This window comes from Diceros bicornis, chromosome 14 (assembly GCF_020826845.1).
Source record: "Diceros bicornis minor isolate mBicDic1 chromosome 14, mDicBic1.mat.cur, whole genome shotgun sequence".
In the NCBI taxonomy this organism is placed as follows: Eukaryota; Metazoa; Chordata; class Mammalia; order Perissodactyla; family Rhinocerotidae; genus Diceros; species Diceros bicornis.
In genome coordinates this window covers 38,624,639-38,637,757 of record NC_080753.1, presented here as the reverse complement: position 1 = coordinate 38,637,757, position 13,119 = coordinate 38,624,639, and the positions used below count along the sequence as shown (strand labels likewise).

At 43.1% G+C, this 13,119-nt stretch overlaps 1 protein-coding gene across 3 annotated transcripts; it reads left to right on the top strand.

Moving 5' to 3' along the window:
* The first annotated feature begins 295 nt into the window (after positions 1-295).
* Positions 296-11,612, top strand: LOC131413965 (zinc finger and SCAN domain-containing protein 26-like). 3 transcript variants are annotated; one of them, XM_058554979.1, is made up of 4 exons: positions 296-332; positions 5,102-5,585; positions 5,878-5,995; positions 9,814-11,612. In XM_058554979.1, the coding sequence occupies exons 2-4, from the start codon at positions 5,166-5,168 to the stop codon at positions 10,716-10,718; spliced, it is 1,443 nt and encodes a 480-aa protein (XP_058410962.1). In that variant the 5' UTR covers positions 296-332; positions 5,102-5,165; the 3' UTR covers positions 10,719-11,612. The 3 variants fall into 3 exon arrangements, with proteins under 3 accessions (XP_058410962.1, XP_058410961.1, XP_058410959.1); XM_058554978.1 differs by lacking the exon at positions 296-332 and adding an exon at positions 527-578; XM_058554976.1 differs by lacking the exon at positions 296-332 and having other exon boundaries at positions 4,502-5,585.
* Positions 11,613-13,119: the final 1,507 nt, after the last annotated feature.

Here is a 13,119-nt window from a genome sequence, read left to right as displayed (position 1 = left end):
GTGAGTGAGCAAAGTGGAAATGCTGGCTGTTTGTGATAACACTAAACTGAGCTGGCCTGTTTTTACATGAATAAAATAAATTCCGGCTTAAAAATGAAAAAAAAATCTAAGCTCACAGCAGCACGTCCCTCCCTGCCTCAGGGCCCAGACAATGCTCGGTGGACTGGCTAAGTTTGGCCTCGCCTGAGAGGAAGCAGGGAACCATGGAGCCGTGGTCCTCCGGCCTTCCTAGAGCGGAGACGATAGTGCGCTGGGGAGCGAGCGCTCACTCTCAGCAAAGAGCTCAGACGGTGCTCGAGAGCGTTTGGTTCCTCCTGAGGGTCTTTGGCGGGGTGAGTAGGGACTGTGCTCCGAGTTGGGGAGGAACTGCGCCCAAGGGGCAGGGGAGCAGCTCACTTCCTCGGGGTGCAGAGAAATCTTCCGGGGCGGAAGGGCCCTACGGCCTGGGGGCGGGGTCGGGGGTGGGAGGTGTCAATCCTGGGGCCTATGAGAGAGATGAAGCTGTGGTCTAGTAAACGGCGCAACGTTCTGCTGCATATTTTTCATCTCTTGAGCGCAATTTAAAATATATATTAAAGGTAAGCCTTAGAAGATAATATTTGAGCAGAGACCTGAAGGAGGTGAAAAGACCTATGTGGCTTTTGGGGGCACGAGCCTTTTAGTGGGAGGGAACAGCAAGTGCCAACCCCTAAAAGCGAGAGCTTGCTTGACATATTCGAGGATTAGCCGGGAGACCAGAGTGGTCGGAGCACAGTGGACAAGGGTGAAGTTTGTAGAGGATGATATTAGAGAGATGGAGGGGTATAGAAGAAGTGGGCATTGTATTGTGTATTGTATTGTGTGAAAGAGTTTTTGGAGGATTTTGAGCGGAGGAAAATCATGATCTGACTTATGCTTTAAAGCATCTATAGCTGGGAACGTATTATGAGAATAGACTGGGGCGGCAGGAATGGAGTCAGAGAAACTTAAAAGTTCGGAGACTATTGCAGGTAATTGGGGTAGAAGATAAGGATATCTTGGACTAGTATTATGGTAGAAGTGGTTAGTAGTGGTCAGATTAATGATCTACTTTGAAGGTAGAGCCAACAGGATTTGCTGTTGTGAGAGTAAAAGAGAAGACAAAGATAAATCCAAGGTTTTTGACCTGTGGCTGCGAGAGATATTGGAGGAAACCTCTGAGGTTCAGCTTTGGGACCTTGTGTAAGTTGTTTAAGTCTCCATGTCTCAGTTTCCTTCTCTGTACAATGAGGTTAGTAATAGTATCTTCTTGATAGGGTTGTGTGAGCGTTAAATGCATTAATACATGTAAAGTGCATAGAACAGTTGTACTGGCTTATTGTTTTATTATGCTGAGACATGAAGTGTGTATGGGCATTAATGAAAAGCAAATTGGAGGGTTGAAGAGTGTTCCAGGCAGAAGGAGTAAGATGTGGAAGGACCTAGGAGCAGGAAAGAGTATTGCAAGTTTGAGGAACAGAAAGTTCATTAGATCACAAGAAAATTTTAAACCATATTAAATGTTTTAAACTTGATCCTAAGGGCAATGATGAGCCATTAAATGCAATGTAGACAGGAGAGACATAATCATATTTCCTCTTTAGAATAATCACTGTCTGCAGTGTGGAAAATAGATTGGTGAGTCAGAAAGACCAGCTGCAGTAGTCTGTATAGGAGAAGATGGTGGCAAAGGGGAGGAAGAGGAATGGATAGATTTGAGAGGTAGTTAGGCAGAATCAATAGAACTTAATTGAGCTGATGCACGAGATATGAAAGGAGGCAGGAAGGGTCAGTTTATCAAATTATTTATTATATATTGTGTTTGATGTATTTAATCACATCATAGAAATGAGCCATCACTAATTCAACAACCTACACTATATACCTGTATTAGAGAACTGCAGAGAGTCAGAAGCAATAGGAGACATATAGACATAGACACACAGAGATATAGATTTATTGTAAAGAATTGGCTCATGCACTTATGGAAGCTGGCAAGTCCCAAGATCTGCAGAGGGAGTCAGCAAGCTGGAGACCCAGGAGAGCCAATGGTTTAGTTCCATTCTGAGTCCAAAGGCCTGAGAACCCGGAGATCCAATAGCATAGGTACAGTCAGAAGGCAAACAGGCTTGAGAACCAGGAAGAGCCGATGTTTCCATTCAAATCTGAAGGCAGGAAAAAAGCTTATGTCTCAGTTTGAAGGCTGTCAGGCAGGGAGAATTCTCTCTTATTTGGGGTAGAGTCAGCCTTTTTGTTGTGTTCAGACCTTCAACTGATTGGATGAAACCCATCCACATGATAGAGGGCAGTCTGCTTTACTCAGTCTACTGATTTAAATGTTAATCTCATCCAAAAACACCCTCGCAGAAACATCCAGAATAATGTTTGACCAAATATCTGGCCCCATGGCCCCGTCAAGTTGTCACATAATATTAACCACCATAATACCAAATTTATTTTCTGGCTAATAGTCATCACTTTCTTGGAGTTTTTCACTTCTATTAAGAATAGTTAATATTTGGCTTTTTAAATTTTGAGTCTGTTTTTGACAAAGAAAACTATATATCAGCTGGGAGTGTTACTATGTGCACATCCAGGAAAATATAACAGCAAGCTGTATTTGGAGCCTAGCCAGGCACAGCCACTAATTGAGGGACTCCCCCCTCACTCATGCATATTGATTCAAAGGTGTGTATCAGCAGCTGGCTGATGTTATTCACTGATCTTTAGAATCACTCAAGAGTAGTCAACATCAAGGATGCTAAGTCCTCACATACCAAGGGCCTGCCCCAAAGGATGATGGTAGAATTCTCTGAGTTCATTTTGACATGTTGGGTTTGAGAGGCTTCTGTAAGGTATCCAGGTACCAGATAGCCAGGAGGAAATATAGGTCTGGCACTCTTGAGATATCTGGGCTGGAAAATAAGGAAATCATTGGCATAAAGATAGTAATTGAAGTTACAAACGTACGTGTCCTCTACATTACCGCTTCCTAGCTTCTGCCGTATTTCTCTTCTTCCATTCAATGTCTTATTTTTTGAAAGAGTAAGTTTTGCTCACTCTTGCCATTTTCTCATTTTCCTATGGCAGGCAGACTTTTCTCCCTATTCCACTATCGGAATTGCCTTCACAGAGGTCACGATGACCTTCTTGTTTTTTAATTAAGTGCATATGTCAGGTCTGAGATTAATCCACCTTCCTATGCATTTCATGCTCTTGAGCAATGCCTCTTTATAATTCCAATTATGAATCAATGAATTTCTGTTCTTACAATTATTATCTCATTTACCTCAAAACATCTCTATGAATTAGGTATTGTCTTCATTTTACAAATGAGTAAACTAAGGTTCTAAGAGGATTAATAGCTTGTCCCAGGCCACACTGCTTGTAAGTGACAGGGCTGGATTAGAACCCAGGCTCTTTCCACCACTCCACACCTACAGAAATAGATCTCCTTGGCCTGCTGGATACCACCATCTTTATTCTTCTACTTCTCCCTTTGTTCCTTCTCACTTCTCTTCCTACATCTAGGTGTTTCCCAGGGATCCAGCCCCATATAGCCTTTTTCTAGCCATAACTAACTACTAGCCTGAATGTGCCAGGCTTTCCAACAGCTCTGTGCTAAGGGCCTCTGTCTGGAAAACACTTTCCCTATTTTCGTGTCTAACTTGCACTTGTCTTTTAAGAATCAGAAGGACTCACCTCCAGGAAGCCTTTTCTAACCTGCTACTGGGAATTTGGTGCCTTGTCATTGTGCTCTGCTAGCATCCTGTACATACCTTCATGGCACTTAACACTGAACTGTCATTGCTTATTCACTGAAGATTTCTTGAGGAGCAGAGAGCTGCAGAGGCCAAGGAGTTGTCTTTTATCTCTGTATCTGTGCAACTAAGAGAGTCTGGCACATAGTGGACAATCAGTAAATGAGATGTTATGAATATCTTTACATTCTTTTAGGTAATTCTGATATTGGCGGTAATGACTGTATAAGCAGTTTTCCTTACTTTGTGTCTTTTCCCCGTAAAACATTTTGAGAATTTTCAACTCTACAGGAAAGTTGAAAGAATAGTACAATTAATACTATATACTCCTCATGTAGCAGCAGTTGTGAACTTCCTGCTACATTTGTGCTCTTTCTCTGTCTCCACCTACCCACACACACGCTTTTTTCCACTGAAACTTTTGAAAAAAAGTTTTAGCACCATCTCCTGAGAATAAGGATATTCTCTTAAATGGCCACAAAACTGTTAACCCACCTGAGAAAATTCTCTCTCGGGATCTACAAACTTGGTCTCTAAAGGGCCGGATAGTAAATGTTTTAAGCTTTGCAGGTGATATGATCCCTGTAGCAACTACTCAGACCTGCCAGTGTGGTGCAAAAGCAGATGTAAGCAATACCTAACCAAATGGGTGGAGCTGTATTCCAGTAAAGCTTTATGTGCAGGCTTTGGGCTCTATTTGGTCTGCTGGGCCGTGGTTTGCCTATATATCATTCATATTAAGGTTTCTGAATTCTTCAAAAAATGTTTCTATCTTTTTTTATTTTTTTAACTCAGGAGCCATTGTTACACATTGCATTTCACTGTGTCTCCAATCTGGAACAATACCTTCCTCACATCTTCTTTTTATTTTCCCGAAATTGATTATTTTGAACAGTCCATGCCTGTGTAGATAAGCTGCATTCTGGACTTACCTGCAAGTTTCCTCATTATTAGTTTCATGTCTCCATTTTTCCGTTTGTAATAAATAAGCAACCAGTGTGGTGATTCTTTGAGATGGTGAGAATGTCCTTTCCGCCCACTGCTTTCACCTACTGGTTTCACCCATTTGTGGTCCTTGATTGAATCATTTATTTTGTCAATGGCTACAACATGGTGATTTTTCAAATCTGTTATTCCTGCTATGTTAGCTGACAATCTTCTGTAAACAGTTTTCTCATTTGTGTGTGTGTGCTTGGTTTAGGAATGGTTGTTTCGAAGAGGAAAAAAATGGATGGTAATTATTGGAAATGCATAAACCCAACAAAGGGGCGTTGCTATTGTTGTTATTGTTATCATTACTACTACTGTTACTGCTTCTGTGATTCTTGTTATTACATTTTCAGGAGTATCGCTGAGGAGACAGTCAAAAGACAGTCCTTCAAAACAGAGAGCAGGCTGAAGCTGGGGATGGCAGCAGCATTGATGAGTGCTCATTCCCCGGCTCCTCTGAATCTGAAGAAGGAGGGGCTTCGGGTAGAGAAGGAGGATCAGCGCTCTGCTTGGCAACAGGGACTCCAGCTGCAAGGAGACAGCACAGGCCTTGGACAGGAGCTGTTGTGCAAACAGTTCAGGCAGTTGCGCTATGAAGAGACCACAGGACCTCGAGAAGCACTGAGCCGGCTCCGGGAACTTTGCCGATGGTGGCTGCGGCCCGAGACCCACACCAAGGAGCAGATCCTGGAGCTGCTGGTGCTGGAGCAGTTCCTGAGCATCCTGCCCGAGGAGCTCCAGGCGCGGGTGCGGGAGCATCATCCCGAGAGCGGGGAGGACGTGGTGGTTGTACTGGAGGATTTGCAGCCAGAGCTTACAGAAACAGGACAACAGGTGGTAAGTCAGGTGTGCTCTTTTGCAGGAAGGCAGGAATTGAGACCTCTGGCCAGAGAGGCGAACATGAGCTCTGCAGTGGGAGGAGAACTGAACTGAGCTCAGGTTCAGTTTCTTTTCAGCCTGGCTGTTCATTGCTGTAGGTCTTCCCTCAGCCTTACCTGTTCTCTGCTGGGAGGGAACTGAATGCACTCCAGATCCCCCAGCCTCTTTTCTTCTCTCTCTTTTCTAACATTGAAGAGTTTTTCTGAACAGCAGTTTCCTCCTAAACCCACATGTACCTAATTGTCCCTAGGACCCAGACCAGGCAAAGAAACAGAAAATGCTTGTGGAAGAGACAGCCCCCCTGAAGGCAGTGCAAGAGCAGCAGGTCCAGCCTGAGTGTGAGGTTTCCAGGCCTGAAAAGGAGAAAGGTAAGAAATGGACCACATCTTCTTACATGTGGGATGCAGTGGGCTTTGTAATTCCCTCCTGAGGCCCTGCTCAGCACCCTTGGCATTTTGCTTTTTGTTTTTGTTTTGAGTCAGGTTTATTGAAGTATAATTTACTTACAGTAAAATTCATTCTTTGTAAGTCTACAAGTCAATGAGTTTTCACAAACATGAAATAATTACAATCATCTAATCACCACTACAATCTAGATTATAAAAGTTTTCATCACTCCACACATTTCCCTTGTACTTTATCCTTGTTTTGTTGTTGTTGTTCAGTTAAAACTGAAGCCTTCTCCTATGTGGACCTTCACCTTGCTTTTCTCCCCATTACTGTAGGGGTGAATAAAAAAGAAATGCTAGTGGGCCAGCCCCAGTGGCCTAGGGGTTAAGTTCAGCACACTCCACTTCAGTGGCCTGGGTTTGGTTCCCAGACGCAGACCTACACCACTCCTCTGTCAGTGGCCATGCTGTGGCAGCGGCTCACATACAAAAAGAGGAGGATTGGCAGTGGATGTTAGCTCAGGGTGAATCTTCCTCAGGGGGGAAAAAAAAGAAATGCTAGTTTCTCACCCAAGGCAAAGAATTCCAGCCACGTGCTTCGTTACTCATTTTTTCTTACAGCCTTCAAATTATGGTAAATGGCTACCATCTTTTATTTCTAAATGTCACCTGGATTATTTTTTGCTATAGTGTATTTTCCTTGCCGCTGAAATCTCTCTAATTTCTGTCCCTTTCATTTCTCTTTTCCTTTTTCTAGTTTGATACAAGCCTGCTTCTCTTTTTTTGTTTTAGTGTCTCTCATCTTGGTGCTTCCATTGACATTAAGTTACTTCCTGTTCATTCTCCATCATTTAAACACAAATTCATTAATGTTGCTCCCCACCTTAAAACCTTTCAGCGAGCTGAGTAATATTATTCTTTCAACTTTTTTTGATGTTTGAAAAATTCCATAATAAAAAGTGAAAAACAAAAATAAGAAAAAACCACCACCTTCAGTGATTTCTAATAGCCATTAACAAAGGCCTCACATGGCATGTTCTGGCATCTGCTGACCTCTCAGCCTCATGTCCACTAGCGTAACCCATCCGTTACAGTGTGCTTGAGACTTTAACACTTGTGGTTCCACGTCCTGTGAAGCCCCTCATTCCCAGACAAATTGGGATGGTGAGTCACCCTTTGACCCACCTGCTCACACTGTGTGTTGCCATCATGCTGAGCTATATTCCATTTCCCATTTGCTCCCTGCTATTTCTTTCATCTGAGCCTCTTCTGCCTTGTTTCTTCTGTCTGAATGCTTTTTCTTTACTCTCCCTGACTAACTCCTGCTCGTCCTTCAGGACTGAGCTTAGGTACCACTTTCTCTATCCTTCTCTAGGTCCCCCAAGTCTGGACTTGTTTCCCCACCTGTGCTCCTAGAGCTCGAAGATTTCTCCTGTCATAGAACGATCACATTGTGTTATAGTTGCTGGTTTACTTCTCTTTCTCTCCTGCCAGACTGAAAGGGCAGGGGCTTTGCTGTGTTTCCTGAGTCTGCTAGAGGCCCTGGCCTCCAGTAGACCCTCAATAAATGTCTATTTGATGAATGGCTGATTTCGATTCTAAAGCCTTCTTGTACCTACTACTTACTTTCCCTGTTCAATTTCTGAGTCTTCTTCAAAGGTTCCCTTCTTCTGGAAGCTTTCTGAGTAAAGTAACTGAAAGAGAGGGGCATGCCTTTTCTGAATAGCCTTGCAGAAATGAATTTATGCCAGGTAATCAATGATGAGTGTATATTTTAAATATGAAAAGTAAATTTAGTGACAGTATATTCTTGAAATTGTTCCTTACCCTCTGGATCTGTTGAAAATGTTATTTTATATTCAAAGTTCAGGTTGTTGTTTGGTTTCAGACCCCGCCCCCCTTTTGGGTTGTATATGTCATTATATCATTGCTGGGAAAGAATCTCTCCTATTCTCTTCCCTTAATTCTCCCTCCCTCCCCCATGTAGGTGACTTCATTCTCTTGCAAAGGGCCTCTACACACAGTACATCGTCTACCTCATTTCATCTTCCCGCCCCCCACATGTGACTTTGCTTTCTCTGATGTCTCCTTACCACTCCCTTCTCTCACTTTTACTTTTGACTGTCACCTGTTCTCACTTTTTAAACGATCTGCTGCCTTTATCTCGCTCACACTGATCAACCCGCATTTGTTTGTTATTACTGCTGCTTAGGATCTCCCTCTGCTATTTTCTCTATCCACCTCCCCTTTTACTCTCTCATTCTGACTTTGCATCCCTCCCAGTCATGCTACTGGCCTTAAAAGACTTATCCTGTCTGCCCATCCCTCTCACCCTTCTGCCTGTGTGTCTGAACTTAGGTTTTATTCAGCAAACATTGTTTACTGTCTCTTTGTACCAGATATACGAGCAAATTATTGCAGCATTGAGATGTAACAGCTCTGTTGAACCACACAGGAAAGCAGTTACTGCTGTCCAAGGAGATCAGGAAAGGCCAAGAAGTTCACATTGTTGTGAACTTTGTGTTACCCTCAAGGTCTTCTGGTCCAATGTTTTTGATTTATTGGTGAGGCCACTGAGCCCGAAGGGTTTAAGTTACCTTTCTAGGATTACACAGAATCAGTGATAAAATTGGTATCACATCTACATTTCTTCATTTCCAATTCATTTCCTCATTTCCAGTGCTATCTCTTTTTTTTTGGCCCCAGGGTCCTGAATTGACCCAGCGTTTTTATTTTCCATGTGACAAACCATTTTGAAGAATATGCAGTTTTTCCCTGCTATCTGAAAGTAGAGCATTGCTATGAAACCTTTCGTAAGCCGAAATGGCGTAAAGCGAAGAAGCAATTACCATTAATTTATATGGGAATTTTTTTTTGTTTTTGCTGTGGAAGATTTGCCCGGAGCTAACATCTGTTGCCATTCTTCCTTTTTCTAATTCTTTTTTTGCTTGAGGAAGACTAGTCCTGAGCTAACATCTGTGCCAATCTTCCTCTATTTTTTATGTGGGTTGCTGCCACACCATGACTGACGAGTGGTGTAGGTCTGCACCTGGGATCCGAACCCACGAATCCCAGGCCACCAAAGCGGAACGCGCCAAACTTAACCACTATGCCACGGGGCCAGCCCTGGGAAAAATTTTTGAGCATTCCCAGACTCAAAAAATAACCTACCAAAATAAATGGAAATAAAGCACAGGTGCTCACAGACAGAGTTCAAAGCTGCAATGGCTTGATGCTGAGGTGCAGAGTATAGTTTCTGGGGAAGGAGTTTGGTGGCGCCATTCTCTCTGCTTGGGGTGCGTGTTACTGCATTAACAGCTCGCTGCAAAGCAAATGCTGGGCACTATTTTCACTCTCCACCTTTTTTTGCAAAAGCAAAAATCTTCAGATTTCCTTCTGTTAGCGAAAACAGGTACTAATGTAGGTCTGTCTTAAAAGCAAAGTGGCGTAAAGCAAACTTTCAGGTAACGGGAAACCTGTATAAAAGGGTATAGCCATGCCCTTTAAGACAGTTTGCTTGCTTGCTAACTGGTGTTTGTGTGTGTGTGTATCACATGATAAAATTCAAACCATTTAAAATAAGTCACCTCCCACTGCAATCCCCAACCTTCCCCAAAGGCAACCACTGTTAACAATTTCTTATGTATCGTTTCTTATATAGTCTATGCAAACACAAGCATCCACAGCATTTCCACTTTGCACATATGGCTTGATTTAAATTTTTTCCTCCTAATTGCAGATTCCTTTCCCCAAGCACCAAAACACAAGTAATTGGTGGTATATATTTAATGTTTCAGGTGAGGACACAAGGATTGAGAATGGGAAGCTGGTTGTAGAGACAGACCCTTTTGGAGGAGTGGAATCATCTAGGAAGATATCTGAACCCACAGAGACTCATTATGGGGACTCTGACTTGGAAAGACAGCAGGCCAAGCCCAAGGAGAAGACTGCCTATAAATGCTCAGACTGTGGGGAGGGATTCATCCAGCACTCAGACCTGATTAAACATAAAGGTACGCACACGAGGGAAAAGCCCTGTGCATCTGAAGTGTGTCAGAGTTCTAGTCTTACTAGACATCAGAAAATCCGTTCTAGAGAGAAAGGTCATCAGTGTCACGAGTGTGGGAAGGCCTTTCAGAGAAGTTCACACCTTGTCAGACACCAGAAAATCCATCTTGGCGAGAAGCCTTATCAGTGCAAGGAGTGTGGAAAAGTCTTTAGCCAGAATGCAGGCCTTTTGGAACATCTCAGAATCCACACTGGAGAGAAACCTTATCTGTGTATCCACTGTGGAAAGAACTTCAGGCGCAGCTCTCACCTTAATCGACACCAGAGAATTCACAGTCAGGAGGAGCCCTGTGAGTGCAAGGAATGTGGCAAGACCTTTAGTCAGGCCCTTCTCCTCACCCACCATCAGAGAATCCACAGCCACTCCAAAAGCCATCGGTGCAACGAGTGTGGGAAAGCCTTTAGTTTGACCTCAGACCTTATTCGACATCACAGGATTCACACTGGAGAAAAACCTTTCCGGTGTAATATATGCCAGAAAGCCTTCCGACTGAACTCACACCTCACTCAGCATGTGAGAATCCACAAAGAAGAAAAACCCTATGAGTGTAATGAATGTGGAGAAGCCTTCAGACAGAGGTCAGGTCTTTTTCAACATCAGAGGTATCACCACAAAGACAAACTGGCTTCCTGAAGTGTCCTTTGCTTATGGAACCTCAGAGACAGTACATTAACAAGCAAATAGCACTTGAGGAAAGGTCACTCTAGCCAACTCTGGCGGAGCTGGGGGCCAAGTTGGAGGCTGTCTGCCTCCACTCTTCTTTGTTTTTCTCGAAGTCAGCTTTGGACCATAATAATTTGACTCTAGATGGTACTGTGGGATCATAGTTAAACAGCATTCTTTACTGCAGGACTTCTCGGAGCCATTAACATGGTTATTGCATGATTATGCATCTCCAAGTAGTAGAGAGCCTCGTGATTGAGAGAGGGCTTTGAAGTCAGCAGCAAATCAAGTGTCCGCAGGTTTACAGGCTTAAGCAGAACAAGAGCAGGTTGATATTTTTGCATATGCTACAGCAACAGATTCCTATACAATAAAACTCATGATGTTTGGAAATATACCATACTCAAAGGTGTCTTAAAGTACAGGTTAGTGGAGACTAAACCCTACTGGTTTTACTAACTGCACCCCCCCCCACCGTGGCATTACCCTCACCTTCCCCTGCCCCCAATCAGTGGAAGCATTTTGGAAAGCAAAGATAATCTAATTTTACCATTTCCCACCCCCATCCTTGCCACAATACTTTATCGATTCAAGTTAGAAATCAAGGTTTTCTTTAGACTATGGAAGAGATTTCATAAGTCATTTGAATGAACTGTGCTGAATTCAAGTAGCAACTGTCTTGTTTGATAACTCCAGTGCCAGTATAGTGGCTGCTGCATAGACACTATTCAATAAATGCCTGGGGAAAGAAATTGGACTTTTTTCCTTTAATACTGATGATGCAATTTTAAAATGTTGCTTGTTCTGGAATTCTTTAAAAGTCAATAAAATCAGCTTGGAGGAGATGATGATGTTTATACTGTGAATACTAAAATGTCATGGTAATGACGAAGAATACTAAGCTTATGGGAGTCCACTCCCAAACACATCACCAGGGTGATGAACGTCACTTGCAGATGGGTAGTAGCTGCTCAGGGTACTGCTGTCTGGAAAAGACTGCTCAGTCTGCCAGGGGAGTGGGAATGTTGGCGAACACTCATCTTTTAGTAAGAATTTGGTTCAGCTGCATATAGTTTAAAAACAAAAAAGGTAGGAGGGACTTAATAAAAGTTTGTTTTTCTCTGAAATAGAAAAGGCCCAGACGAGCAGTCCAGGACTGGTAAGATGGTTCCATGACATCACTAGGGACTCTGGCCTCTGCCTCTCTGCTCCACCATCCTAGTGTGTGCCATCGGTCCTTAAGGTCATCGTATGATCCTTGATGGCTGCTGAAGCTCCAGACCTCACATGCAAAATGTGGACAGAAGGCAGAAGGACAAAAAGAGGCTCCTTCCAGCTCAGTCAGCGCCCTTTGAGCAGCCTTCCCATAAATTACTTTAGCACATATGTCATAGGCCAAAACTTAGGAAAGGGAGGCTGGAAAGTGTGTCTGGGTTGCAGAGGGCCCAACTGAAAATTAGGCTTCTGTCACTAAGAATAAAGAGGAGAGGGGCCGGCCCCATGGCTTAGTGGTTAAGTGCGCGCACTCTGCTACTGGCGGCCCGGCCTCGGATCCGGGCACGCACCCACGCACTGCTTCTCCGGCCATGCTGAGGCAGCGTCCCACATACAGCAACTAGAAGGATGTGCAACTATGACATACAACTATCTACTGGGGCTTTGGGGAAAAAAAGGAGGAGGATTGGCAATAGATGTTAGCTCAGAGCCGGTCTTCCTCAGCAAAAAGAGGAGGATTAGCATGGATGTTAGCTCAGGGCTGATCTTCCTCACAAAAAAAAAAAAAAAGAAAGAAAGAATAAGGGGAGAATGAATGTTGGAATAGGCACTTAGCAGTCTGACAAACTTCCTGTTCCTTCCACTCTGATCTGACTGGGTACAAGCTGACCAGAAGCCACAGTTAATACTGTTTCCTGGAGGATGACCAAATGTGTAGGAGAAACAACTGTAACTTTTTGAGACACTAAAGAACTTCGTGGAAAAGTCAGTCACGTTCCATTGCTTAGGAAGCCATAAAGCTACGTATCTTTTATTCTGTCTTTATGAGTAAAATTAAGTTGATATCAGGGATTTTCAAGTATTTTGAGGGCTGTGCTGAGGTCAGTACCTAAACATTTAGCTCCTCATCATAGTTTAAATCTATTTGATTCTGTTCAGTTTGAGAAGGAAAGAACATAGAATATCTTTATTATTCTCCTTAAAAAGCAATGACAAGGAAAAGATTTAAAGGATGAAGAATTGTATACCCTTAAATATCTGGAAAATTTGTCTTGCCTTTCTTTCTTCAAGATGATTCTATAGTACGGGTATTATAAGCATTCTGAATTCATTCACACCTTAAACAACCTAATTCTTCCTTAGGTTCCAAAGGAAA